General features: G+C 39.5%; 1 protein-coding gene across 1 annotated transcript in view; it reads left to right on the plus strand.

Annotated features, from left to right (window-relative positions):
* Positions 1-26916, plus strand: part of PTPRQ (protein tyrosine phosphatase receptor type Q) — a 271650-nt gene that overhangs the window by 151672 nt on the left and 93062 nt on the right. The window contains exons 26-27 of the mRNA XM_075859391.1: positions 13381-13701; positions 22253-22374. Of these exons, the coding sequence (XP_075715506.1) occupies positions 13381-13701; positions 22253-22374 (443 nt within the window). The remainder of the gene's footprint in view (positions 1-13380; positions 13702-22252; positions 22375-26916) is intronic.

A 26916-nucleotide genomic window follows, 5' to 3' on the forward strand; every position in this document is an offset into this window, starting at 1 on the left:
GAGGAGATAAATATAAAACATATATGAAATATTTTGGGGATATGTGCTCCTGAAGCTGACAGTGATCACTTCATCTTTGTGGATTCCTCTATAGTAAATGAAAACAAGCTGTGCAATAAGTATAGGATACATGGAGCAACGTGTCCAAATGAATACCAGCTGTGCCGGGAAGGTCTGATGAGGGTTTTTTGGTCATTCTCAAAGAATGGAAATCCAATTCTCCATGCTAAAGCAACAGTAATCCTGTTTGTATCTGTAACTCAATAGTGTAATCGTCTTAAAACTGCCTGTTTCAGCATACAGTTTATCAAACGAGGAGAGGGTATCATGGAAGGTCACTACTTGTCAGGTGAAAGTGGCCTCTGAAAAACTTATCGTGAGCTTTGAAGTCTGGCATTTTGGTATCTATATATCAGCTAATTTTCTGCTAATAACTAAGTACTGGTATTAGTTTTCTTGTGCTCTACTTGACTTACATGGGACCTGCTGAAAATCTTGGTGGACTTCACAGCTATCACTTGAAATCCAAAATCCTACAGACATCACTATACTGTTCCTGAGATGCACTAGAATTGCAGTTCAAGTCTTCTGTTTGTTGATGTGGCTGAGCTGTAATATCAGACAAAGCCTGTAGATCATAGTAGCGCTGTTTCTGGAAGAAGGCAGCTATGGTTTTCTAGTCTCATACACTCTCTCTTTAAGGCCTTATTTACACGAACGTGTTAAACATCCGTGTGTCGGCCGTTGAAACACACAGACCTATATAATTCAATGTGGCCGTTTTCAAGGCCATTGTTTCAACGGACCGTGTGAAGGGTCCGTGAGAAAATAGGACATGTCCTATTTTTTTCATGCGTCACGCATCCCTCCATAGACTCTCATCTATGGGGGATGTGAGACATCGCGTCCCGTAGCGCAGAGCACGGATGCACCTCGGACGTGAAAAACGACAGTTTTTCACATCCGAGATATGCCACTCTTGTGTAAATAAGTATTTAGAATGAAATTACTCTGTCATTGTAAAATAGGAAATAGCTTTTGAAATAAGTATGCTTGGTGTATTTTACTATAAGGCTGGATTCACACGAGCATGTTCAGTCCGTAATGGACGGAACTTATTTTGGCCGCAAGTCCCGAAACGAACAAACTGCAGGGAGTTGGGCTCTTAGCATCATAGTTATCTATGACGCTAGGTGTCACTGCCTCGCTGCGGGACAACTGTCCCGTACTGTAATCATGTTTTCAGTACGGGACAGTTGTCCCGCAGCGAGGGACGTAAAATGCTCATGTGAATCCAGCCTAAGTATGTGCGTGCGTGATATTTAACGCTTGTACTTGCTGGAAAGTTTATTTGTTACCTTTGTATGTTACTGTTGCTCTTTATTACAAAGTTCTATGTCCTTTATTTGTAGACAATGTATAATACTTGCTCACAATCATGAACATATGTGTCTCATTTCTGTGCATAAATTCAATACATTTGTACCGTTTTAGCAGACAGAAAACTCCTACTAAAACATACATTTTCATACATTTTACATAGATTCAATAGATTGCCTTTTGGCATAGTATATAGTGTTTCAGTTGGGTGTAATTGCTACTGGTGTATAGAGTTCAGTGGCCGCTCTTAGGCCCCATGCACACGACCGTATTTTCATCTATCCATAAATAGGGATCCGTATTTCATCCGTATATACAGATCCCTAAAAAAAAAAGAGGGAGACTGCAAATTATGTCACCAACATGTTGCATAGCAACGCTTCTGTAAATACGGACGGTTTACGGATGCACTTCTGTAGCCGTCCGTATTTACGGAAGCTCCTGTAGGCTTCTATGGGAGAGTCCGTGCCGTAATTACTGACAAGAATAGGACAGGTTCTATAATTTTTTCAGCACGGACACCCATCAGTAATAATACTGAAAGGTGTCCGTGGCCAATATAAATGAATAGGTCCGTAATTACAGATGAAATATATGGTCGTGTGCATGGGGCCTTAGACTTCATGCACATGGCACAGCCATGTGCAGGAAGTTGTATGGCAGCTCCATCTGCCTCTGTGTGGAAGCTTCATGCCTCCATATAAAATCGGACAAATACAGAGGTAGAGGAGGGCCCAGATAGAAGTCTATTGGTGCCCTACTATGGTTCCATACAACTTGGAAGTTGTACCGAATCATAATACAGTCATGTGCATGAGGCGGTAGGTCATGTTAACACATGACAGATTTGTAACAGAAATAGCTGTAAGGCCTCATGCACACGACCATAGCCATGTGCACGGCCGTGATTTTCTGGTCGGCCGGCAGTGGAGTGTCAACCGCAAGCCGCCCGCAAATCGCGGGCCGTGCACATGGCCGCGTCCATTGTTTCCTATGAGCCTGGCCCGCAGAACACGGCCGTAATAAGACATGCCCGTTCTTTCTGCAGTCCGGGCTCCTGGGCCATGCACGGACCATGGAAACCACGGTCGTGTGCATGAACCCATAGGAATGAATGGGGCCGCAATTCTCTCGTGTATTTGTGGGGAATTGCGGCTGCAAAAGCACGTTCGTGTGCATGGGGCCTAACTGTTCACTTCTATACATCTGAATGGTATGGCACATATTGCAAAAACAAACCCATTCAGAGAAACAGTACAATATAACGCAGACATTTCCATAACAAATCTGCCATGTGCGTATGGATGTAGCCATCTTTATCTTGATACCTTGCTGCAGCGTGATGCCACACAACAAAAGCTATTGAAAAGTCATTGAAAAACTGAAGATAAAGGATCTTGCCACTGTGCATTTAATGCGTTAGTCAAAATAAACACGGCTACATCTGTATGTACCAATTCTATACACAAATGTGCTACCAAAATAACCCCTGTAGATTAGACCCTGTAGAAAATGCCACTTACACTACACAACAAAGCAGAGTAATGCTAGATTCACGCTAACGTTGAATACTTCCGTGTGACGGCCGTTGAAACAACGGCCGTCACACAGACGCGTTTTTCAATGGGGCCGTTCACATGGCCGTAGTGAAATAGAACCTGTCCTATTTTGTTCCATTTTCACTGATCCCTCCATAGGCTGAAGTCTATGGGCATCCGTGAAAACAGTACGCGTACGAGGCACCTTGGACGTGAAAAACGTCACGTTTCTCACAACTTAGTTTCCCCACGCTCATGTGAATCTAGCCTAGAGTAAACCAGGGGTGTAACTTTAGTTGATGCAGAGATTACAGTCGAACACCCAGGGCCTAGGACCTGAGGGGGCTCAACTGCCACTCTTCCACATAAGGGAATATCAGTCGTTTTGATGAAAATCTCAGCTCTTACTATGTCTTGCTGTGGCTCCCAACTGTGTCTTGTTGTTGATTTAAAGAGGCTCTGTCACCAGATTTTCAAACCCCTATCTCCTATTGCATCAGATCGGCGCTGCAATGTAGATAACAGTAAAGTTTTGTTTTTTTTTCCAAAAACGAGCATTTTTTGGCCAAGTTATGAGCATTTTTATATTTATGCAAATGAGCCTTTCTTAAGTACAACTGGGCGTGTTTAAAGTTATGTCCAACTGGGCGTGTATTGTGTGTGTCCATCTGGGCGTTTTTACTTGTTTTACTAGCTGGGCATTGTGAATAGAAGTGTATGATGCTGACGAATCAGCATCATCCACTTCTCTTCGTTAACACCCAGCTTCTGGCAGTGCACAGACACACAGTGTGTTCTCGAGAGATCACGCTGTGACGTCACTTCCTGCCCCAGGTCCTGCATCGTGTCGGACGAGCGAGGACACATCGGCACCAGGCGAGTTGAGTTAATGCCAAAGAGCTCAATTTTAGTCTCATCTGACCACAGCACCTTCTCCCAATCACTCTCAGAATCATCCAGATGTTCATTTTCAAACTTCAGACGGGCCTGTACATGTGCCTTCTTGAGCAGGGGGACCTTGCGGGCACTGCAGGATTTTAATCCATTACGGTGTAATGTGTTACCAATGGTTTTCTTGGTGACTGTGGTCCCAGCTGTCTTGAGATCATTAATAAGTTCTCCCCGTGTAGTTTTCGGCTGAGCTCTCACCTTCCTCAGGATCAAGGATACCCCACGGGGTGAGATTTTGCATGGAGCCCCAGATCGATGTCGATTGACAGTCATTTTGTATGTCTTCCATTTTCTTACTATTGCACCAACAGTTGTCTCCTTCTCACCCAGCGTCTTACTTATGGTTTTGTAGCCCATTAAAGCCTTGTGCAGGTCTATGATCTTGTCCCTGACATCCTAAGGGCATGACCACACATGGCGGAATTCCTCCGCAACTGTCCGCATCAATGCCGCACCTAATCCGGGTTGCGGATTACGGCTGCGGATCTGCACAAAATGTGCAGAAAATTGATGCGGACTGGCCGCTGCGGACTGCAGGAAAAGTGCTTCCCTTCTCCCTATCAGTGCAGGATAGAGAGAAGGGACAGCACTTTCCCTAGTGAAAGTAAAAGAAATTCATACTTACCGCCCGTTGTCTTGATGACGCGTCCCTCCTTCGGCATCCAGCCCGACCTCCCTGGATGACGCGGCAGTCCATGTGACCGCTGCAGCCTGTGCTTGGCCTGTGATTGGCTGCAGCCGTCACTTCCACTGAAACGTCATCCTGGGAGGCCGGACTGGAGACAGAAACAGGGAGTTCTCGGTAAGTATGAACTTATATGTTTTTTTACAGATACATGTATATTGGGATCGGTAGTCACTGTCCCGGGTGCAGAAACAGTTACTGCCGATCGCTTAACTCTTTCAGCACCCTGGACAGTGACTATTTACTGACGTCTCCTAGCAACGCTCCCGTCATTACGGGAGCCCCATTGACTTCCTCAGTCTGGCTGTAGACCTAGAAATACATAGGTCCAGCCAGAATGAAGAAATGTCATGTTAAAAAACCAATACGCTCCGCACCACACATAACATGTGCATGACAGCTGCGGACTTCATTGCGGAACTTAGAATCTCCATTGAAGTCAATGGAGAAATTCCGCCATGAGTCCGCAACCAGTCCGCCACTGCTCCGCAACAGACAGAGCATGCTGCGGACACCACATTCCGCTCCGCAGCCTATGCTCCGCAGCGGAATTGTACGCATCGTGTAAACGAACACTGCGAAATTAAAGTGAAAGTCAATGGAGAAACGGCTCCGCTGCGGATTAACGCTGCGGAGTGTCCGCAGCGGAATTTAAGTGAAAATCCGCCATGTGTGAACCCGCCCTTAGAAAGCTCTTTGGTCTTGCCCATGTTGTAGAGGTTAGAGTCAGACTGATTAATTGAGTCTGTGGACAGGAGTCTTTTATACAGGTCACCATTTAAGACAGCTGTCTTTAATGAAGGCACCAAGTTGATTTGGAGTGTGTAACTGGTCTGGAGGAGGCTGAACTCTTAATGGTTGGTAGGGGATCAAATACTTATTTCTCTGTGCACAATGCAAATAGATATATATCATTTTGACAATGTGATTTTCTGTTTTCTTTTTTATATAAACTATCTCTCACTGGTAATATTAACCTAGCCTAAAAATTCTAGACTGTTCATGACTTTGACAGTGGGCAAACTTACAAAATCAGCAAGGGATCAAATACTTATTTCCTCCACTGTATATATATATATTTTACCTGTACTTTTATTGTTTGCATAATCCATGTTTTGTGACATAACTATGAGGCTGGGTTCCTACATAGTGTAAATGCTGCAGCATTTCTGCAACTAAATTCTGTGCGGAAATTCCGCAGCATTTACATACAGTAGCAGCAAAATGAATAAAATTTGAATAAATCTCATGCACACGCTGCAAAAAAATATGCAGCAAAAACGTTCATAAATTGACATGTGGTGTGGAATTTAAACCCCTTGCTCTTCTGTTGTGGGTATTAAACCCACAACAAATAGCAAAGTGTGACGACTTTTGCTGTGAAAACACTGTGATTTCGCTGCAAAAATCGAAAATAATAAAAAAAACAATTTTTTTTTTGTGTAAATTAAATAAAAAAAGTTAAGACTTACAGCCTGGCCATTGTCATAGCTATGCTTACTTCTGTTGTTCGTCCAGGCCTGCTTCCTGGGATAACATTTAATCCCATGTGACTGCTGCAGCCATTAACAGGCTGCTGCAGTCACATGAGCTGCCGCGTCATCCCAGGAGGCATGAATGCATGGACAACAGAGGGAATGCGTCGCCATGACAACCGCCCGGGGTAAGTATAGGCTTTTTTCAAATGCTGGTTTCTGCACTGGAGAGTCTGCCCAAAAACTTGCATCACAATTTGGTTTGTTTTTTTGTGCGGAATTCACTGCGGATTCTAGGTTGCGTACGCTGCATACTTTTACGCAGCATATCCGACCCGTGAGAACCCAGCCTAAATATTTTTCCTGTGCAGTGAGATTACTGTCTGTGTTTTCAGGGATCTAAGTATATAAGTTGCAGAGTCAACTAGTGAGTGAAATGGCGCAACAATTCTCTGCTACATAAGAGGATATCAACACTGTAAATTGTTTGAAAAGTTGGGGGCCCACTTATGTATAGTGAATCTGGGCCTAGGAACTTTAAGTTACGCCTCTATCTCTGACACATCATTCTGCAATGAAAAATCTCAGTATCAACTTCATAATGTTTAGAAAATACAAACAATTAGCTTTAAAACTGTCGTGTTAAATGAATTATATGTTTTTGTATTTGGTGCATGGCATAAATGAACTTATTTTTTACCATAAGGGCATGACCACACATGGCGGAATTCCTCCGCAACTGTCCGCATCAATGCCGCACCTAATCCGGGTTGCGGATTACGGCTGCGGATCTGCACAAAATGTGCAGAAAATTGATGCGGACTAGCTGCTGCGGACTGCGGGAAAAGTGCTTCCCTTCTCCCTATCAGTGCAGGATAGAGAGAAGGGACAGCACTTTCCCTAGTGAAAGTAAAAGAAATTCATACTTACCGCCCGTTGTCTTGATGACGCGTCCCTCCTTCGGCATCCAGCCCGACCTCCCTGGATGACGCGCCAGTCCATGTGACCGCTGCAGCCTGTGCTTGGCCTGTGATTGGCTGCAGCCGTCACTTACACTGAAACGTCATCCTGGGAGGCCGGACTGGAGACAGAAACAGGGAGTTCTCGGTAAGTATGAACTTATATGTTTTTTTACAGATACATGTATATTGAGATCGGTAGTCACTGTCCCGGGTGCAGAAACAGTTACTGCCGATCGCTTAACTCTTTCAGCACCCTGGACAGTGACTATTTACTGACGTCTCCTAGCAACGCTCCCGTCATTACGGGAGCCCCATTGACTTCCTCAGTCTGGCTGTAGACCTAGAAATACATAGGTCCAGCCAGAATGAAGAAATGTCATGTTAAAAAACCAATACGCTCCGCACCACACATAACATGTGCATGACAGCTGCGGACTTCATTGCGGAACTTAGAATCTCCATTGAAGTCAATGGAGAAATTCCGCCATGAGTCCGCAACCAGTCCGCCACTGCTCCGCAACATCCCTTGCATGCTGCGGACACCAAATTCCGCTCCGCAGCCTATGCTCCGCAGCGGAATTGTACGCATCGTGTAAACGAACACTGCTAAATTAAAGTGAAAGTCAATGGAGAAACGGCTCCGCTGCGGATTAACGCTGCGGAGTGTCCGCAGCGGAATTTAAGTGAAAATCCGCCATGTGTGAACCCGCCCTAACTATTCTCGGCAGTTCCATTCCTAGTATCATTAGTAACCTGCATAAATCATTTGTAACTAATGAGCTAAAAAGGTGACTACTTGTCAGTGTCACTCTACTTTAAAAGCAACAATACAGCTGTTATGTAGTAGTGTAAGATAAAGTTTAGACAAATGGAAAACATTGTCCAATTAACTGCCAAAACCACAAGCTGGAGATCTAATACTCATGATGTATTCACATAACTATGCGTCAGCTTTTACTTGCTTCATGGAGAATTAGAGTGTTTGGTTGGAAATGCACATTAGTAATTATTAGTGGCAAGAATTCTGCTAGTAAGAGAAATGTAAGAAACTAAAAAGTTATATTAAAGATTCCTTTTCACATTGCTATTGCTGATTCAAATTATTGTTACCCAATTAATCAACCCACAATAGTACCATGGCAGTAACAACCTGGAATGTGGATGGGGATGCTGAAATTGGACAATGTTGTCCTAACCTTCATCCATACAGAAGTCAGAGGAGAGAATTTTACTTGCCCTATCAGATAACCTATTCAGTCACATATTTAATGGCCACCGATATGCCTTTATATAGTGGTCATTAAGGGGTCTTATTCTACAGCGCCATAGAAAGGCATCACTGTAGAATAAGTCTTGCATGGGTGTGCCGTGTCGCCAAGGAGCGGTTGCACGACTCCAATCATGGGCACTTAACCCTTTGATTGAGTCACCTGGTTTCTGATTAACACCCTTACAGTCAGCCCTGGGACCTAGAAAGGAACCAGGACTGCCGACACATATAGCTTTTTGATATGGTATGCTAAGTATTGGATTAAAAAAAGTCTTGACCTGTAACGATATCAGCCTTGACAAAGGCTATATGGTCTTTTTTGTGCTTTGGCTTTAGCAGTGGCTTCCTGCGTGGACTAAAACCATGCATTCCACATGCAGGAAGCCTTACTGTTTGCGATTAAACTGTTACTCGAGAATGGTTTGCCACAGCGATTGTCAGCTCTGAGGCACTTGCCTGGTGATTTCCCCTGCACTTTTTTTCAGCAAAACCCACTCATCATGAGGTGAAAACTTTTGGCAATAGACTGAACAGCTCAGGAATCGAGTCATAACTTAGATATAGATTTCATAGATTTCTGTATTACTTTTTCCAATATGTTCCGACTTAATAACAGTCATTTGCAAATCTTCATGTACTTTTATCCTCTTTTGTCCAATGAAATAATTTTCTTTTACAAGTCTCCAAATAATTCTCTCCCATGTTGTGCCATTGTTGTAAGCATTAAGTCTGAAGTGATTCAGTGGGTTAACTACCACTTCTAATTGTCAAACAATTACACACGTTTGAATGAGATGGTTTAATAGACTCATTTGGAAAGTGTACTCTTTTTTGCAACTTTTATCATTTTGATAAGAAAATCATATTTCTTGCTTAACCCCTTCCCGACATTTGCCGTATGGATACGTCATGGAAAGCTAGTGCATCCCACATTTTGCCGTATCCATACAGAAGCTGAGTCGGTGCCATCATCGCCGGATGTCAGCGGTGTATTACAGCTGACATCCGACTGTAATGGCAGGGACCGAAATTAGCTTAGATCCCCGCCATTAACCCCTTAAATGCAGCGCTCAAACGCGATCGCTGCCGTTAAGGTGTTTGCAGCTCATCGGAACCCCAGCAGTGAAATTGCCGGGGTTCCGGTGGCTGCAATGGCAACTGGAGGCCTAATACTGGCCTCCCGATCTGCCTAGCATGGAAGCCGTTTAGGATTCGCCCGGCGGTGGAGCCTGAACGGCTTCCGTAGCCGCCGGCAACATGGCGCCAGCTCAGGAGCTGAGCCGGCGTAATCAGCGGTGGAAGTCAGCTGTATGTTACAGCTGACATCCACCTGTAATGGCAGGAACCAGAGCTAGCTCCGATCCCTGCCATTAACCTCTTAGATGGTGCGATCAAAAGCGATCGCTGCATCTTAGCGGTTGCTAGCAGATCGCCAGCCCTGACATGCAATCAGGGCTGCCGACTGCTGCTATGGCAACAGGAGAAACAATGGCCTCCTGCGCTACCACTACGGAAGCCAATTAGGCCCCGCCGGGAGGCGAAGCCTAATCGGCTTGCTGTCAGTGAATAACTGACAGATCTGATACATTGCACTACATAGGTAGTGCAATGTATTAGAAAAAAGAAAATCAGACAGTTGGACCTTCAAGTCCCGTAGTGGGACTTGAGAAAAAGTGAAAAAAAAAGTGAAAACAATAAAAGTTTCAAGTAATAAAATAAAACACAATCGCCCTTTTTCTCTTATAAAGTCCTTTATTATTGAAAAAAATAATAAACCATACATATTTGGTATCGCCACGACCGTAATGACCTGAGATGTCAAAATACTATATTATTTATTGCACGCGGTGAACAGCGTAAAAAAAAAATGTAAAAAACTATACCAGAGTTTCTGTTTTTTGGTCATTTTGCCCTACAAATACTGGAATAAAAAGTGATCAAAAGGTCGCATGTATCCAAAAATGGTGCCTATAAAAACTATAGCTCGTCTCACAAAAAACAAGCCCTCATACAGCTCCGTAGACAAAAAAGTTAAAAAGTTATGGTTCTCACAACTTTGCGACAGAAAAAATACATTATTTTTATAAAAGTAATTTTATTGTGCAAAAAGTTGTAAAACATAAAAAAAGTTCTATAAATTAGGTGTCGCCGGAATCGGACTGACCCGCAGAATAAAGTTAATATGTAATTTATAACGCGTGGTGAACGCTGTATAAAAATATTTAAAAAATCATTGCCAGAATTGCGTTTTTTTTTGTTACCTTGCCTCCCAAAAAATAGGAAAAAAAAGTGATCAAAAAGTTGCATGTACCCCAAAATGGTACCGATAATAACTACAGCTCGTCCCTCAAAAAAATAGCCCTCATACCACTACGGCTATGAAAAAATAAAATTTGTTAAGGCTCCAATAAGTCAGGAAATAAAAAATATGCAGTTGTGCAGGTCCGAGGTGAACATTTCTTCTGTTTCAGGAAGCGATTTATCAAGGCACTAAAATTAGGGAACCAGGAAGAGGAGGGCCCAAACATATCTGCTGATCACCGTTGGTTTCCATTATGCGACGGATCCGGCGCTTCCGATATTCTCATTGTTCTGTTTCTATGACGTAGCAGAACAACAGGACCCAGAACTCAGATGTAAACACAGCCTAAAGCCCCATGCACACGGCCGTGCCTGTAATCACCGCTGACTGCCGCCCGCATTTTCGGGCCGTGCTCCCATACAAAGTATGGGAACATGGTCCGTAAAACCCGGAAAAACGGACATGCTCCATAATTCCCTGCACAGTTCTATGGCACGGACACCCATCCGTAGTGATACGGAAAGGTGTCCGCGGTCAATAGAACTGAATGGGCCCGTAATTACAGCCGAATTTATGGTCGTGGGCATGGGGCCTTAATCACAGTTGCTAGAACTTTACCTCAAATAGAAACCCCAAAAATGATTCATTTATAAAACAAAATTAAAGAATTTATTAGGTTTCAGAAGGGGAGTACTCATTAATGCAGTATCACCTTTTTATATAGATATTATTAAAGTTGATCTGTCAGTATATTATACAACTGTTGTTACTGGTTGCATATTATAAGTCCAGGACTGAAAGGTTACCAGGACAACTGTCACAAAAAAATATTGTGCTGTTTGTCTAATAACCCTGAAAAAGGAGTATGATGTTTTTGGGAATGAGTCTGGTGTATAAGGAATGTGCTGCCCACCTCTCATCAGATCCTATTGCCCTCTTCACTTCCAAATGTATTTTGAGATGTGGTCATAGGTTTACATGGGCCAAATGTATGCCAAAATAATGTTAATTTGGCATAAGTTTTTACAGGTTAACATATTTGTATGCTGTTGCTTAACAGTATTGAAAAAGTGTAGTCTACCATGCTATTCAAAACTGCCAAAAAGTATACGTTCTAAAATAGTATACCTGCCAAAGCAGGGCTTAATATGAAACAGTTAAAAGTACCATACACTACAATACATAAGTATTTCAGTGTATTGTAACAGCGATCCAACCATCACATTTTAATTCCCCTCATGGGACTAAATAAAAATTTCAAAATAAATTAAGTTTTGAACAATAAAAAAAATTATTGAAAGTATAAAAAAAATCTTTTCCCTTTTTTAAAAAAAAATAAAATAATGTAAACAATAAAAAAAACATAATTGGTATTGCCATGTCCGTAAAAGTCCAAACTATTAAAATATAAGGTTATTTACCGTAAAAAAAAAAAATGAAAGCCACCAGTATTGCTGTGTTTGGTCACATTGCCTTACCTCTAAAAAAAGGAACAAAAAGTGATCAAAAAATTGTATGCACCCTAAAAATATATCAACATAAACTACAACTCGCCCTGCAGAAAAAAAACACCCTCACACAGCTCAATGGAAAATTAAAAAAAGTTATGTATCTCAGGAGTATGGCGAAACAAAATATATATCTTTTTAAACAAATTGTTTTTATTTTGTAAAAGTAGTAAAACATTAAAAAAACAATATACATTTTGTCTGACTATATTTGAATTGATGTGCAGAATATAGATAACTTGTCATTTTACCGCATGGTGAATGGCATAAAAACAAAACCCAAACAAACAATGGCAGAATTGCTGTTTTCCTTTTCTTTTCCCCCTCTCAAAATATTTTTTTTAAAGTTTCTCAGTACATTATATAGTATATTCAATGGTGCCATTAAAAGATTCAGCTCGCCCCACAAAAAAAAACCTTATTTGGCTATATTGACAAAATATAAAAAAGTTATGGCTCTTGAGAAGCGGGGAGGAAAAAACAAAAATAAAAAATTAATCATTCATCTTTTTATTTTGAAGCTGGAGTTGGAGTCGGTCCATTTCTACTGACCCCGACAACACCCAGATATTTATGTGAATAAAGTCTTACCATTTTGACATGCAGGAATGTAATTTGTTTTTTTCCCTTTAGTTTACTGTTTGTTGATGTGGTTAAAATGTTACAGACCTGAATCTCAAAAATAAAACACACGCAACATTTTATATTCCAATATACTGCCAGCTAATGATCGGTTTGACCTGGCATATACTGTAAAAAGGTTTTTGTATGTGATTAGAAAACCATGGCTGCTCTCTGCCAGAAACAGCACCACACGTCTCCATGGGTTGTGTGTGGTATTGCATTATATCAGACAAAGCCTGTGGATGATAGTAGTGCTGTTTCTGGAAGAAGCAGCCATGTTTTCTATCTCATACAACCCCTTAAAGGGTGAAATGGCTCATTCCGTCACAAGATCAAAAGTTTGACTGTTATACTTACTGGAAAGTAGATTTGTTACCTTTGTATGTTACTGCTGCTCTTTATTACAATGTTCTATGTCCTTTATTTGTAGACAATGTATAATACTTGCTCACAATCATGAGCATATGGGTCACTTATGTGCATAAATTCAATACATTTGTACCATTCTTGCAGACAAAAACCTTAAAACATAAATTTTCATACATTTTCCATCGACGCAAAAGTTTGCCTCGTGGCATAAAAATATAGTGCCGTACAGGCAATCCAGTGATACACTAATGTTGTGTATATTGTGCCATGTGTATGTATATTGCAAATATTTTATAATTTACATTTTCCTTTTTAGTTCCCAGTGTTCCGCGCTATGTTACAATTTTAGACGTTGACTCCACAAGTGTCACATTGCAATGGAATAGACCAGAGTATACAAATGGCTATTTAAAGAGCTACAAAATCAGTGTTCAACTTCTTTCTACTGAGTGTAATGATAACCATGGTGAATGTATTGAGACCAGCCAGGACTTCTACTCGTACCAAGAGAATACTGTTGAGAAGACAATATATGGCCTGAAAATGTTCAGATGGTATAGATTTAAAATTAGTGCCAGCACAAAAGCTGGTTACGGTGCTTCATCACTATGGATTAATGTGCAGACATTATCTGGTCGTAAGTGAAAAATTCCTTATAAATATCTGCTAACAATTTTGTTCTTATAAAACTAATCTCTAACCAAAAAATAATAATCTAAACTTTATTCTATAAAAGAAGGTCTACTGTTAATAATATAACAATTGTATTATGATATAAAAATGAATCAACAAGTTACTAACTATATATATATATATATATATATATATATATATATATACACGTGTATATATATATATATATATATATATATATATATATATATATACACACAGTATATATAGCATTTCAGTGAAGATTTGTGTTGGGTTGTTCCGATAGTGACAGTGACTACAGAAAATGGCCCAAATTACAGCTCCCGTAGGGGTGTCACCAATCCTTCCCAAGTTTCTACTTCGAGATGCAGTGATACTTTGGCAGAAGATGTGTCACTGTATTACTATGAAAGCTATGTAAGTCAAAAATCCCCGTGGGGACAGTAATGATGGGCATATTTGTCACCAAGCTAACCTAGGAGCAGATATAACTAAAATAGACTTGAAACAACTTAGCAATATGACTTCTCAGCATTTTAGAAGGAGTTGTTTCTTATACAAGTGATGCCATTAGGACAATACCTTTTAAGGGCCTATGGATGTCATAGAGAAGATCCACTGCCCAGGGTCCTGCTCTATTAGGCAGGAGCTATAATAGGACACTCATAGACTGTACATCTGATTTCATACAAAGGCATATAAAGTGCTGTAAAAAGTATTTGCCCCCACCCAATTTTTTTCTATTTTGCTAATTTGGCACATTTAAATGTTTCAGATCATCCAACTAATTTTAATATAAGTTAAAGTCAACATGAGTAAACACAAAGTGAAGCTTTTAAATGATAATTCCATTTAATGAGAATAAACATTTATTCAAAACCTATATCACCCCCTGTTAAAAAGTAATTGCCCCCTAAACGTAATAACTGGTTGTGCCACCCTTGGCAGTAACAACTGCAATGAAACGTTTGCGATAACTTGTGATGAGACTTTTACACCGCTGTATAGGATTTTTGGCCCCCTCTTCTTTGCAGAATTGTTTTAATTCGACTATATTGGAGAGTTTAAGAGCATGAACTGCCCATTTAAGGTCTTGTCACAACATCTCAATGGGATTCATGTCAGGACTTTGACTCGGCCACTGCAAAACCTTCATTTTGTGTATTTTGACCCATTTTGGAGGTGGACTTCCTTGTGTGAATCAAATCATTGTCCTGCTGCATAACCCAACTGGTCTTGAGCTTTAGGTCACGAACTAACGGGCAGACGTACCCCTAAGAATTTTCTAATGGAAAATAATTCATGGTTCCCTAAATTATGACAAGTCGTCCAGGTCGTGCAGAAGCAAAGCAGCCGCAGACCATCACACTACCACCTCCATGTTTGACTGTTGGTCTGATGTTTTCATGGTGGAATTCAGTGTTAGCTTTACGCCAGATGTAACAAAACCCATGTATTCCAAAAAGTTCCACCTTTGACTCATCAGTCCACAGAATATTATCACAGAAGTCTTTGGGGTAGTCCAGATGTTTTTTTAGGAAATGTGAGTCGAGCCTTTTTGTTCTTTTTGTTCAGCAGTGGTTGCCAATTGTCTTTCATATTGTGGTGTCATGTACATTGACCTTAAACCCTTCCCGCTCCTGGACTATTAGGTCATGCTAAGCGCGAACTTAGTGCTCAGCAAGGTAATCGTACATCCTGGGAATAACCGCCATTCCGCCCCCACACCCATCACATCTATAAGCTGTGACAACTGCTGTCACAGCAGTTGTCGCAGCTACTTCCCCAGGGACCGATTGCGGTGGTACACGCCGGTTAACCCCTTAGAAGCATGTAGTGCAGTGTATTAGAATAGTGATCAGGACTTCCTGCCTTCAAGTCCCCTAGTGGGACAAAAAAAATTGTTGTATAAAAATAAAAAACAAAAGTTTTAAAGTAATAAAAGTAACTTTTACTTTCCCTTATCAAGTCCTTTATTATTAAAAATAAATAAATAACACATAAATAAACTATAAAAGTATACTTTTATAGTTCAAATTACAGCTGAGATTCTGCATTATAAGCTCATACTAATTATATAACGGTATATTCAATATGTTTTGGTAAACAGCTAAAATGCCTTAACTTGTGTCACTGTCCAAATAATTCTGGACCTAACTGTATGTTTTAACCCCTTCCCGACATTTGAAGTATCCATACGCCTAAGTCGGGTATGGAAAATATGGAACGGAGTGAACCTGCTCCATACGATGCCGGTATCAAGCATGATCCCGCTCGTTTAACTCGTTAAATGCCACGGTCAAAAGCGACCGCAGCATTTAAATCGTTAGAAAGAGGGGGACGACCCCCTCTAACAGCTCATCGCACCCCCCCCCGCAACACAATTGCGGAGTGGCGATAGCTGCTATGGCTGCCTGGGGGCCTAATGAAGGCCCCCAGGTCCGCCATCTTTGTATACTTATTATGCCCTGCCTCCGGCAGGGCTTAACATGGGCCTGTCAGAATCACAATATACTGCAATACATTAGTATTGCAGTATATCGTGCAAGCGATCTAACGATCGCTGGTTGAAGTCCTCTAGGGGGACTAATAAAAAAGTAAAAATGAGTTACATATGTAAAAAAAAAAATTTAAATTAAAAGTTTTTAAAAACCCCCCTTTTCCCATTTTCCCCCTAGAGCATAGTAAAAAAATAAATAAACATAATTGGTGTCGCCACGTCCGTAAAAGTCTGAACTATTACACTATATCATTATTTAACCCGCACGGTGAACGCTGTAAAAAAAAAAATGGAAACGCCAGAATCTCTATTTTTTGTTCACCTCATCTCCCACAAAAAATGAAATAAAAAGTGATCAAAACGTTGCATGAACATCAAAATGGTATTATTAAAAACTACAGCTTATCCCGCAAAACATAAGCCCTCATACCACTTAATCGACGGAAAAATAAAAAGGTTATGGCTCTCGGAATTTGGCGACACAAAATAAATTTTCTTTTTTACACCTGGTTTTTACTTGTAAAAGTAGTAAAATATCGAAAAAACAATATATATTTGGTATCGCCATAATCGTATTGACCCACAGAATAAAGTTAACATGTTGTTTTAATTGCACAGTGAATTCCGTAAAATCGGCGCTCAAAAAACAATGGAGGAATCGCTGTTTTTTTCATTTTCTACCCCACAAATAATTTTTCCCCCCATTTCCTAGTACATTATATGGCACAATAAATGGTGCTACAAAAAACTACAACTCGTCCCGCAAAAATTAAGCCCTCATAGGACTATATCGAGGGAAAAATAAAGAAGTTATGGCTTTTGGAAGATGGGGAGGAAAAAACTAAAATTTAAATCTGAAAATGGGCTGCGGCGGGAAGGGGTTAAAATTAATGTCTTGTGTTATTTTTAGGTCCAACATTCGGTGCTGATTGATTTGTTAAATTAGCATTATAGCAGTCAGATCTAATTTTTTCCTGGTACAGAGTTCCAAATCCCATCCATTGTCATATATTTGGTAAAGGGGTTTTCCAAGATTAGAAAAACCTGGCTGCTTTCCTTTAAAAACAGTGCAACACCTGTCTACAGGTTGTGTGTGATATTGCAGCTCTTCTCCCATTCACTTGTACCCGAAAATGGTACTAATCAAAACTACAGTTTGTTCCGAAAAAAAACAAGCTCTCACACAGCTTTCTTGATGGAAAAATAAAAAAAATTATGGCTCTTAGAGTATAGCAACACAAAAAGTAAATTATGCTTTTTTAAGAAAAGAAGTATTTTATTGTGCAAACGCCATAAAACATAAAAAAAATATACATGTTATCGCCGTATCGACCCGCAGAATAAAGTGACTGTCATTTATAGCGCACGGTGAACACTGTAAAAAATATAGAATAAAAAACAATAGTAGAATTGCTGTTTTTTAGTCACCATGCCTCTTAAAAAATAGAAAAAAACTGATCAAAAAGTCGCATATACCCCAAATTGGTACCAATGAAAACTACAGATTGTCGCGCAAATTAAATCCCTTACGCAGCTCAGTGGAAAAAATATGGTGACACAAAAGGTGCAGAATGTGTTCCAAAAGCGGATAAGATTGGGCACCATTTATCAGTGCGACACTGGCCAAATATCTGCGGATTATTATTTATTTACCGCATTATTATACCCTCTTATTATGCCCTGATGTACTCCGCACAGCTCACATTTGCCCCCTTATTATAAACAGTTTATGAGATATTTGTCTTCAGTGGCACAAACTGGGCACAACATATTGTGCATTAAAATGGCATATCAGTGGAAAATCCACTGCACATTATTTTCTGGTAAAAAACACCTTTTGGGTCAAAATACTCACTGCACGCCTCAACAAATGCCTTAAGGCGTAGTTTCCTAAATGGGATCACTTCTTGTGGGTTTGTTTTACTATTTGAGCTCAGAGCCCTGCAATTATGGGCCAATGCTGTGAAAATCACCGAAATAGGCCTCAAATGCGCATTGCGCTCTTTCACTCCTGAGCTCTGAGATATGTCCAGGAAAATGATAATTACCTTTAGAGATGTAGTTTACAAAATCGGGTCACTTTTGGGATGTTGCAGAAAAAGAATGGCGACAGCACACTACGACACTAATGCCACCTAAACCACTAAATATAAATAAATATGCATAAAAGCTAAATCTACTTATAATAGGGAGGTTCTTAGTGCACATTTTGATCAAAAAGTGTTTGCCCACCTGCCACGACAAGGCGACCTCTGTAAGGTGGGAACCTACGCTGCACATACACCCAGAACTGGGACTAAGCCTACATATATACCTGGGGATGGTAGGATCCAGCATTGAATCACCCAGGGCAGAATGGGAGGAGTGCAAGAACAAAAATGGAGGCAGTCACTAACCCCACATATATGGATCACATAAACACAACAAAAATTTGAACAGCACATTCCAACTAAATGATATAAAATGTGTATGCACTTTTGGGATGTTGACACTGGTGATTTAGGGGCTTTGAAAATGTGAGATGGTGCCTGAACATCAATCCAGCAAACCCTGCGCTCCAAAAACCAAATGGCGCTTTAGGGCCACATATGGGGTATTGCCGCACTCACAAGAAATTGAGTAACAAATTGTGTGGTGTTTTTCTCCTATTATCCCTTGTGAAAATGAAAAATTAGGAGCTAAAACGACATATTTTTGGAGAAAATAATTTTTTTAATTTTCACTGCCTAATAAAATGTATGAAAAACCTGTAGGGTGAAAATGCTCACTACACCGCTAAATGAATTCCTCAAGGGGTGTAATTTCCAAAATGGAGTCACTTTTAAGGGGTTTCCCCTGTACTGGTTCCTCAGAAACTCAGAATATATGCAACATGGCGCCCAGAAACCAATCTAGCAAAATCGACATGCCGAATAGCGCTCCTGCCTTTCTGAACCCTGCCGTTTTCCAACCAGCAGCTTATTGGCACATATGGGGTATTGCCGTGCTCGGGAGAAATTAAATGACACATTTTTGGGTCCTTTTTCTCCTTTATCTCTTGTGAAATTTAAAAATGTTTGCATTTTAGTGGAATGATGTTCATTTTCACAGTCTAATTCCAATAAATTTTGCAAAGGACCCGTGGGGTCTAAATGTTCACTATACCCCTATATAGATTCCATAAGTGGTGTAGTTTCCCAAATGGGGTCAATTTTCTGGGGTTTCCACTGTTTTGGTTCCCCAGGGACTTTGCAAATGTAACATGGCACCCAAAAAACATTCCAGCAAAATTGAAGCTCCTTCCCTTTTGAGCCTTCGGGTCAAACAGCGGTTTATGACCACATATGGGCTAATTTGGTTCCCATATCTGTATAACATCCAATCCTATGAGAATTTAACCATTAAAATTCCTCTCTGGGTACAGAGGCATGACCACTTATCACACAGAAGTGATTTTAAGGGCTTGTTTGCTTTGGACACTCTCTTTTTGGCAGGTGAATGGGACCCTATGGATAAATTTGGCATTGCTGGGAGTTTTGTCCTGTGCATATGCAGAACATACTGCCAATACAGTGTGAAGGAACCCATAGGTATTTGAGAAGTGGTTTTCTAAACAGAACACTCCACTTAAAAAATTTTAAATTATGAAATATAACGGCTACTATCACATGATAATATCATGACCACAGATAAGAACCAAATACCGAATGAAACTTGACTAATATGGTCCGTAGCAAAAAAACATAATAAACAAAAACAATATATATCCTTCAATTCCCTAGTGTTTTGGATAAAATGACCTGTACAGCGTATGTTGTCTTTCCCTTTCCTCCTGTCCTCTGCTCACACATTCATCTTGGCCTTTATTCCGCACCTCCTGTGTGGATGCCCTCATCACCTCCTAGTGAACAAGAAGGAGGTGAGAAAGTATTCAAATGACCTTAAACCTGTTGTTTTTTTTGTATTAATCCAAAATAATTATGTAACCTTAGACTAAAGGATGTAATATTATTATGATAGATTGTACCCTGCATGGTTTACTGGGTTTTACACACAAGTGATTGGTTCTCCAGATTCTGTACTCAGTAAGAACACTTTTACAACTACCCTAGTATCAGGACACAGATGAATTGCGAAGATGACCCTGACCTTTATAAGATTCACATTCCTGGGCAAGGATAGAAGCATGTTAATCAGGAAATGATGCTTGTTAGTTACAGTAAATGCATTATTGTGGAAACCAGGACAAAAGTACTTATGAGCGGAAGTGATTGGATTATGATAGGAGAGATGTTTCATCCATAGTCAGTAAATTGCAATGATTTATAAACTCGTGCCAATTTTTTCTTTAACTGTTTTAACATACACACACAAAAAGAGAGGAAATAATAAATCTATGATTTTAAGTTTCAGAATAAGCTATTTTTTTAGATTATAAGCCTAGGAGGTGGTAACACAATGCAGAATAAGGCCCCATGCACACGACAGCAAAAAACCTCCGTTTTTGCGGACCGCAATTGTGGTCCGCAAAAACGGAGCCATTCACTTTCATTGAACACTGACACCTTTCCGTAGCACTACGGAAGGGTGTCAGTGCCGTGGAAATGTTCCGGGAATTATGGAACATGTCCGTTCTTTCGCATTTTGCGGGCCGTGCTCCCATACTTTGTATGGGAGCACGGCCCGAAAATGCGGCTGTCAGTCAGCGGCCGGCCGTACCCGCAATCGCGGGCCGTGATTGCGGGCACGGTCGTGTGCATGGGGCCTAAGGATGCATTCATGTTCAGACTGCTGTATAGTCAAACGTTGAATTATCGTTACTGAGTCCTTTTATTACATCCATAATTTAAAAGTATGTATACTTCACAATTTCATTTAATGCTCCAATGCATCTAAAAAACAAAAATAAAAATGTGAAGCGACCGTGCTTCTTAATGGTAACAGACAGACCCTATGTAGTCATGTATTACTCCCTTCCATCTCACTTCCTTTTTTGGCAAGAGTGGAGAGCCGCTAAAAAATAGTTCTCCCCCTCTAGCATAGTCATCCCAGCCATGTATTAAATGATCGTACATTCATCTGAATGAGCGCCATGCAATAATACATTTTCCCTGCAGCAGCCACTGTGTGTCCAGCTGTAACTTCTTCCTGCCGTCAGCCGTACCAATGGCAATTACCAAGTCCGTTTCCTTTTAAAAAGAGGTTGTCTTGTTAAGACAACCCTTTTAAATATTCTGGGTCATTGGATGGCCAAAAAATAATAGTATGACTTGGGATTTAATCAGATGAGAATTGTAGTTGCTTATCTATTTTCAGTTTTCTGTTTTTGAACTTATGAAATTCCTTGTTATCTTAAAATTGTGTAGAAAAAAAGTACAATCAGATGCTATATATATATATATATATATATATATATATATATATATATATAATTTTTTTTATTATACTTATAAATGACAAATTACTGTGTTTTTTATGTGCTGTCAATTCTAACGAGTTTTCTACTGCTAACATATTAACATTATTTAACTTCAAATCTATGCAATAATCAAATTAAATTATATTGTATTTCTTGTACAAGTGAGACTACAAGTTGTATTGATCAAAACATTATGTTTATAACCATACTATAACCGCTTTCTTGGGATGAGCTTTGGTTATGCTTCTCCTCTCAAGGCCTCATGCACCAAGCATTACCTTAAAGAGTCTTTTATATGGTAAATGCATAAAAATCCATATTTAAAATTACAAGCAAAAATTTAATGTTAGATTTTTTTAAAGAAATTAATGTGCTTTCCTAGAATGTGAAAATTGAAAGAGCACATTTGACATTTGTATTGGTACTGTGTTTAAGAATTTATTTTGAAACTTGATAACAGTACTTTAAATATGATGAAGGTCCTCTCTGTTTTTAAATGTGATGATGTCCTGAAGGTATATTTGCTCTTTCTGGAATTGCTTTGCTCTATAACTGCACCTCAATACTTTTTTAATGATTTCATAAACTTCATTTCAATAGATTGTTCTGACTTAATATATTGTATATGCTCTGCAGCTGCAGATGGACCACCACAAAATGTTTCCGTCATTGCCACATCACCCAACAGTATTAATATCAGCTGGAGTCAACCGTTTGTCATAACTGGACCAACATCATATCTAATCAACATCTCCACGGTAGGAAAAGTTTTGTTTTTTTTAGTCTCATTTATCTACAGTATCTTGATTTAGCAGATTTTTAGAAGCCTAAACTTCAGCCATAGAATATTAATGTATATCATATGAGATATACACGGCTTCACGTCTACATATTAATATCCACTTTATATCTGTGCTGTTAAAGTGTAAGTCCCTGAGATTTCTTTCATGACATGATGCTAACATGAAGATATTATGACATGAAGTTAAATGAATGCTGACTGCATTAGTGTCAAAAGGTAGCCATACACATTAAATAACTGTCAGCCAAATGGTCATTCAGCCAAAAGTTATTTCTCGCAACTCCCACATTAACCTACACATTAGGCTATGCCGAGCATGCAGGTTTATTTTAATGGGTCGAGGCGAATACATTACTTTCAGATAGGTCTATCACTAGATTTAGGAACAAAATATTGGCCATGTAGAAATCCAACATGCCCAATCCTTCTTTCCCCCTACATCTGCCATCGGGGGAGAGTTAGGTGGGCCCATACACATTAGATCATCAGCTAAACCCGTCAAAATGTTCCTATTTTTCCCCAAGCACAATGTAAAAATAATTATTTAAAAAATAAAAAAAAAATTGGTATCGCTGCGTCTGTAAAAGTCCGACAGTATTACAATATAGCATTATTTGAGTCGCACGGTGAACGGCGTAATTTTTTTTTCTTAAAACCCCAGAATCGTTGTTTTTTGGTCACCATAGCGCTAAAAAGAATAAAATAAAAAGTGATAAAAAAAATCGTATGTACCAAAAAATGGTGCTAATAAAAACTATAGCTCGTCCCGCAAAAAATAAGCCCTCACACCGCTCAAACGATGGAAAAGTATAAAAGTTATGGCTCTTTTTTAGTTATTTATTTTTCTTTGTAAAAGTAGTAAAATAGGAATTTTTTTCCTATCTTCTGTTGTCTAAAACCTAGGTGCGTCTTATAGTCAGGTGCGTCTTATAGTCCGAAAAATACGGGGTATATATATATATATATATATATATATATATATCTATTTAGATATATATATTAATATATGTGTGTGTGTATATATATATATATATATATATATATATATATATAGTGAGTGTGTGTGTGTGTGTGTGTGTGTGTGTCGACTACGCTATTGATTCTGCCAAATAACGTAAACCTTGCGGAACTGAGACAAACGGAAACCATTAGCAACCAAAGCGTTACCATTGAAATCAATAGTAATGCAAACGGAAAGCGTTGGTTTGCGTTTGGTTTCTGTTTGTGAGTTCCCCTGACGGAAAGGTCTGATGGAACCCACGAATGGAACCCCGACGCAGATGTGAACGAAGCCTAACTCTGATAAATAGTGACTGCAGTACGGATACTGTTTTACTCTTTAACAATTATGAGACATATTCTTATTTTGATTGCTATGAAAACATACTTCATGTATAATACCCAACAATTTATACAGCATATGTGGTTTGTTAATGTATATTGCAGTTATACAATTTTATGGGTTTTTTTTAAGCAGTAACTTTTTTATGTAAAGCTGCTTTTAGGAGTTATTCGTAATGCTTTTAAAGAGAGACTTTGGTCACTATCCATTCAAGATACAGCAGCCAATAACAGCTTGAAAAGTATTATTTTTCTGGATAAATTGCTTATTACAAAAAGTTGTTGATTTAGTAGATAACTAAATTGGTTAGGCTTTGTCTTCTATTACCTCTAAGTCGTTGCCTTACCATTAGTATGCCTACTAAAACATCAGTGACAGACAAAAGGATAACATTCATTTATCTGGCGGAGAAGAGTATTAGATAAGAAAAAAATCTAATTAAAACTAAACAGTTGAAGACTAAGGAGATAAAATAGCAGACACGTGAAACATGAGAGTTGGGAACTTCTAAAATTAAAAATGATAACCAAATACTAGAGATTATTTAATTAAGGTCTTTTTGGTCCTATATGGAGAACACGAAGTAGAAATTCATTGTTCAGCTTTGTGGTGATGATATATCATCTCTGTTGAATAAAAAACAGACAGCTGAAGTCAAAATCCATATCTTCAGGTCAATGTAGTAATGAAATTAAAACAGGGGAAAGGTAGCAGTTTAAAAGTTGGATAATCTACAGTTTCATGAGTCGTTACAACTATGTCACCACACTAAGCTTATTCCGATAGAGGATCATCTCTCTGATCTCCTGCCAAGCTGATGTCATAGCAATGCATTGACATTAAAGCATTTTTTTTTTTTAGCTGTTTCTAGTTTTCTTTAACACTCCGTTAACATACAGAAAAGATGTACCTTGATATAATATTTGTACATGTGAAAATTAAATATAATAATAGGTTACAGTAGAAGAAAATCTTGACAAAACCAGATTAGGAAAAAAAAATTAATCAAAATCACTTCTAAAGCAGCTTTAGATGTGTATTAAACATGTAGTAGAGCCAGAAATATTTACTAACCTATGTTCATTGGGTCTTTTCTTTTTTCATCCCTCTTTATGCCTTCTTAAAATGCAGATCTTTACCATACATGGTTGCTGAGTGAGCGGGCTCTGACTGGTGTGATGCTAGTACTGTGTTTAGCACCCTGAGCCAATCAAATGTCTCCTCACTTCTGCTCACATTTCCCTATCACAGCATGTAGTCTCACAACAGACACAGAAAGAGAAATAAACTGCAGCTGCATCCCCCTCCTCCCTTCATTTTCATGTGTTCTATTTTCTGTATTATCCTAGATGTATGTTTTGGGGACTAAAGGGGTTTCTGAACATTTAAAGAAACCCTGCAGGCAGGGAAAAGGGAAGTGCAGGCTGTAAAAAGATGTTTCTTTCCACAAAGTATTTTCTGTATTACATATTTTTATGTATTCACATGTACTACTACTAATTAATATATATTTTTTTTATATAAAGGTAGGCTTTATATATATTTTTTATATAAAGATAGGCTTTAAGCGTACTTTTAATGCAAAACAGAGAAAGAAGAATAACTGAAACAGACTTCACAAATAACATATACCGGTGTTGAAGCCAGTCTTCCTTAATGCGGGACATCTAAATACCCTAGCCAAGACAGAGTGGCTTATTGGTGCCCCTTACCACCCAGCAGCTGGGGCACATGCCCCACAGCCCTCCCTAGCTATTCCCCAGATATATAAAACAAATCAGAACAAGACAGTACCGCCTTAACCTTTTCGAGACCTATCTTTTATCCACCCATGTTCTTAATCTTTAAAAACCAGTACATTTTTAATTCCATAATGTTTTATAAAATGGTACTGAACGCTGTTTCTAATGCGGGTCGTGTGACCATGGGGCGCTGTTTTTTTCTGCAATTGATGACTTGGTGTGGATCAATCATGTGACTCCGGTCCTGGAAGGGGTTTTCTGATGAGACCTCTCTTTTATCCACCCCGTTCTTAAAGGGGTTTTCACATGAGAAACATTCATGACATATCCACACGATATGTCATAAATGTCAGATAGATGCAGGTCCCACCTCTGGGACCCGCAGCTATCTCTAGAGCGCGGCCCCCTAAACCCGGTTCTGCCACTCTGTGTTGCGGCAGAAGCAGGTGAATTCCGACCATGAATTAGGAAACCGCGTAGGTCGCTGAGCTACGCTGTTTCCGTAAGTCCTTTAGAACTGAATGGTAGTTATGGAAACAGCGTAGTTCGCATGCTATGCTGCTTCCGTAACTGCCATTCACTACTATAGGTGTTAAGGAAACAATACATTGTTTTCGTAACTCCCGACCTTATAGTCAGAAAGTGGCCGGGAAAGAAGAGGGTGCAGAAAAATTTAGAACAGGGTTTGGAGGGCCCCATTCTAGAGATATGCGTGGGGCCAAGATGTGGGACCCGCATCTACTTGACATTTAAATGTCTCTAATGGGAAAACCCCTTTACCCTTTAAAAACCAGTAAGTTTATAATTCCATAAGATTTTAGAAAGTGGTACTGACCGCTGTTTCTATTGCGGGTCACGTGATCGCTGTTCTTTTCTGCAATTGATGACATGGTGTAGATCAATCATGTGACTCCAGTCCTGGAAAGGTTTTTCTGAGATCTCTCTTTCATCCACCCTCATTCTTAACCTTTAAAATTCAGTAAGTTTGCAATTCACTAACTTTTACAAAGCGTTTTTGAGCACTGTTTCTGTTGCGGGTCACGTGATCGATATAGCGCTGTTTTTTTCTGCAATAAATGACGTACCGTACACCCGGTCCTGGAATCTACTCCTGCATGTATGGCACGTCATCAGTGGCATCCGATTGGGCTGGAGTAAGTAATCCACCAAAGATGTTTGTGTGCAGCGGTGTACATCAACAGTTGCCTTATGGGAGGTGTAGTTTGAATTAGGTCCCTAAGATATAATAATCATATTATGGATTTTTATTTGGCGGAGGATGGAATTGGAGAAGCCTTTTAAAATGTTAACATCACGCTGAATGGGTCCATGGATGTATGCTGGTTTCATTACCTTGATATAGGAGAAACTGGAATTTAGTAGACCAGTTGCATAGTCTTGTTTTTGTTAAATA

This window comes from Rhinoderma darwinii, chromosome 3, assembly GCF_050947455.1.
Source record: "Rhinoderma darwinii isolate aRhiDar2 chromosome 3, aRhiDar2.hap1, whole genome shotgun sequence".
In the NCBI taxonomy this organism is placed as follows: domain Eukaryota; kingdom Metazoa; phylum Chordata; class Amphibia; order Anura; family Rhinodermatidae; genus Rhinoderma; species Rhinoderma darwinii.